Genomic DNA, 2943 nt, shown 5'->3' with positions numbered 1-2943 from the left:
TGATGACCTTCGTGACCACTGAAGAAAACACATGAAAGATAGATGAGTAAATTTCTCACATTTATAATGACTTAATGAAATGAAATAGAACTTGCTTACCTTGTTTTGTGCTGGAAATGGAGGGAATAGAAAAGATAAGAAGATTAATTTTTGTTATTTTGAAAGCATCTCTGCCATCAGTGCTTGTCTCTGTTCACCAGGTCTCACCTCTCATCGTCCCCGTCCAGCAGTCTCCTGTACTCTGCAATCTCCTGCTCCAGGCGGGTCTTCAGGTCCAGCAGCACGTCATACTCCTGCTTGTTTTGGGCGATGTTTGCATGTATCTGGGACAGATGAACCTCCAGGCTCGTGACTGTTTCCTGGAAGCCTGCTAGTTGTGCAGCATAATGTCTCTGAGTCTCTGCCAGGTTTTCTTCCAGAGATGCTTTCTGTTGAGGTGGCGGGAAGAAGTTAAGAGGTTAAACTTCAGTTTTCCTTTTTGTGTTTAGAAGGCATCAAACTATCTGGCTTTTCATGCAAATTTGTAGATCTTCTCAAACCACTCTAATGGAATTTAACAGGGATTTGCTGAGACAACCAGCAGTAAGAGGGCTAAACATGATGACAAAATGATCCTCAAAACTTCAGCGAAGGAAAAAACTGTAAAATAATTACTAAAACCAAAAGCTGCTTTTAAAATAAGCCATCATGGTTTCACACTGGCAGATGTGCATACGCTGCTCGAAGTACCATGCTCAAATGGGACTGCCGCTCAATCTGAAGCCTCTGAAGGGTGATCTTCAGCTCTTTAATCTCTGTGTTGGATGTCGCCAGACTCTCTGTATGTGTGATTACTTCCTGCTCCACGGCTCTGATCTAAAACAAAACATCAGGTGTTACTTTTCCAGTTTACTCCCAAGAACAGTCACTTGAAAGGTAAAAGCTGGAACTTCACTTCTCACCTTGTTCTGATACCATGACTCCAGTTCCGTACGGTTCTTGGTGATCAGTCCTTCATAGTAGTCCCTGATTTCTGTCATAGCCTGGTTCAGGTCTGTAGAGGGACAAGCGTCCACGGCGACATTAACCTGGCCGCCCATCTGACTCTTCAGCAGGGCCATTTCCTGCAGGGATACGTGTGATAATTCAGTCCGCCAGGGCAAAGAGGCACAGTTATTTAGTTATTACAATGATGTGGAGAGATGTTAAAACACATCCCATGCATGTTCTCAGTTGTTTGAGCTGTGTGTGAGCTTGTGATTGAGTGTTGGACAAGCAGCAGCAATGAGCTAATGGAGGAAGAGAAGAATAGGTGGAAGTGTGCACAGAGAGCAAAACATTTAGAAAAGCAGAAACCTAACATGTTATTTCCTCAGTTTTATCAGGGGAAAAGCAGAGGTCAGCTGTCCTGCTGCAAGATGGATTTTTACCAGCTTAGGTCACAATGGACGACTCATACAAATACTGACAATTCTAAATAAAAAAAGTGCTGCTGAAAAGGTTGTTGATGCTGCGCTCGGTCCATTTATCCGCCTGTTTGGAGGTAAACCTTCAGCTTCTGTGCAAACAGAGACAACAATACATTCTGACCTGCGCCAGCAGTAAACCTGCTCTCACCTCCTCATGGTTTCTCTTCAACATGATGAGCTCATCCTTCAGGGACTCATACTGGCTCTCCAGATCCATCTTAGACAGGTTCATGTCATCCATCATCCTCCTCAGCCCAGCGGTGTCGGCTTCCACGGCCAGCCTCATGGCCAGCTCGCTCTCATACCTGGACAGTTTCATACAGATGAGAACAGGCCAGAGGGGCTTTGGGTGCTTCGTTAAGAGCAGAAGTTGTCAGGTAGGCATGAGTTCACACTCTGGGGAATGTGTGAAGTATCACCGAGGTGGCAGAGAGCTCACTCACTTCACTCTGAAATCATCAGCTGCCAGTTTGGCGTTGTCCATGTCCAAGAGTGTCTTGGCGTTCAGCTTTGAGGCAGCTCTGATCTGAGATAGAAAAAGCACAATGTAAACACAAGCGAACGGCAAAATGCAGCGAAGCTCCTGTTTTATATATTTGATAGATGCCAGAACAGAAATGTAGATTTGTACAGGATCATTTAGGCAATTTGGTTTTAATGGCAGAAGGTTGTTGAATGTCTTGTAAGGCTGGCGTGTTCGAGACGAGCTCTTTATGTGTCTGATAAGCACGAGCAAAATGTGCCGAGAGTGAACCTGATAAGAGCCTCCAGAATGTTTAACTTGCAGAACTTCTGGTTTATTGGCTTTTACAATGTGCTGCGCCCGCTTTCCATACGCTCATCATCATTAGTGTATGTATGGAGCGCTTTCACACCTTCAGCCACGGCTGAACAAAGTGCTGAGGCAGATCAAATAAAATATAACTCCAACAACGTAAAGCAAAGGAAATGCAGCAGAACGGAGAACAGGGAGGAACGACGTCTCCGTCTCACCTTGCCCATCAGCTCCTCGATGGTGACAAAGTAGCTGGAGTGGTCGTGGCAGACCACCGTTCTGCTCTGGTACCACTCTTTGATCTGCTTTTCCAAGCGTTGGTTCTCCTTCTCCAGGGTCCGCACCTTCTCCAGGTAGGAGGCCAGGCGGTCGTTCAGGTTCTGCATGGTGGCCTTCTCGTTGGCTCCAACATGGAGGTCGAGGCCATCGGTGAGGTTGAAGCCTGCTGAGCAGGTGGAGTAATTCATCTGGGATGAGATGCGGGTGCCGCGACCTCCTGCTCCTCCATAGACGCTCATGGTCTTCTGGTTGTAGGATCTCATGGCCAACTTGGAGAGTCTGGATCTGGACCAGGTAAGGATTACTGGAGTTGATCTTCAGTTGAAAGCATCACTTTGGTGTCCTACCAACTCACTATTTATAGTTGTACGCACTGAAAAGTGGGAGGGGCCAGAAGCCTTGTTGAAAGACGAGACACGCTGCCCTCCACCTCCTTCTATC

At 46.4% G+C, this 2943-nt stretch overlaps 1 protein-coding gene across 1 annotated transcript; it reads right to left on the bottom strand.

The window, feature by feature from the left end:
- Nucleotides 1-203: 203 nt before the first annotated feature.
- On the bottom strand, nucleotides 204-2690 carry LOC306771904 (keratin, type I cytoskeletal 13-like; the record flags this gene model as incomplete). The annotated part of the gene is made up of 6 exons (XM_079261230.1): nucleotides 204-428; nucleotides 730-855; nucleotides 942-1103; nucleotides 1597-1753; nucleotides 1892-1974; nucleotides 2442-2690. 6 exons carry the CDS (start codon nucleotides 2688-2690, stop codon nucleotides 204-206), a joined length of 1002 nt encoding a protein of 333 aa, XP_079117356.1.
- Between the last annotated feature and the right edge of the window lie 253 nt (nucleotides 2691-2943).

Source organism: Telmatherina bonti (genome assembly GCF_933228915.1).
Source record: "Telmatherina bonti genome assembly, chromosome: 3".
In the NCBI taxonomy this organism is placed as follows: Eukaryota; Metazoa; Chordata; class Actinopteri; order Atheriniformes; family Telmatherinidae; genus Telmatherina; species Telmatherina bonti.
This window is presented reverse-complemented; position numbering and strand designations above follow the sequence as displayed.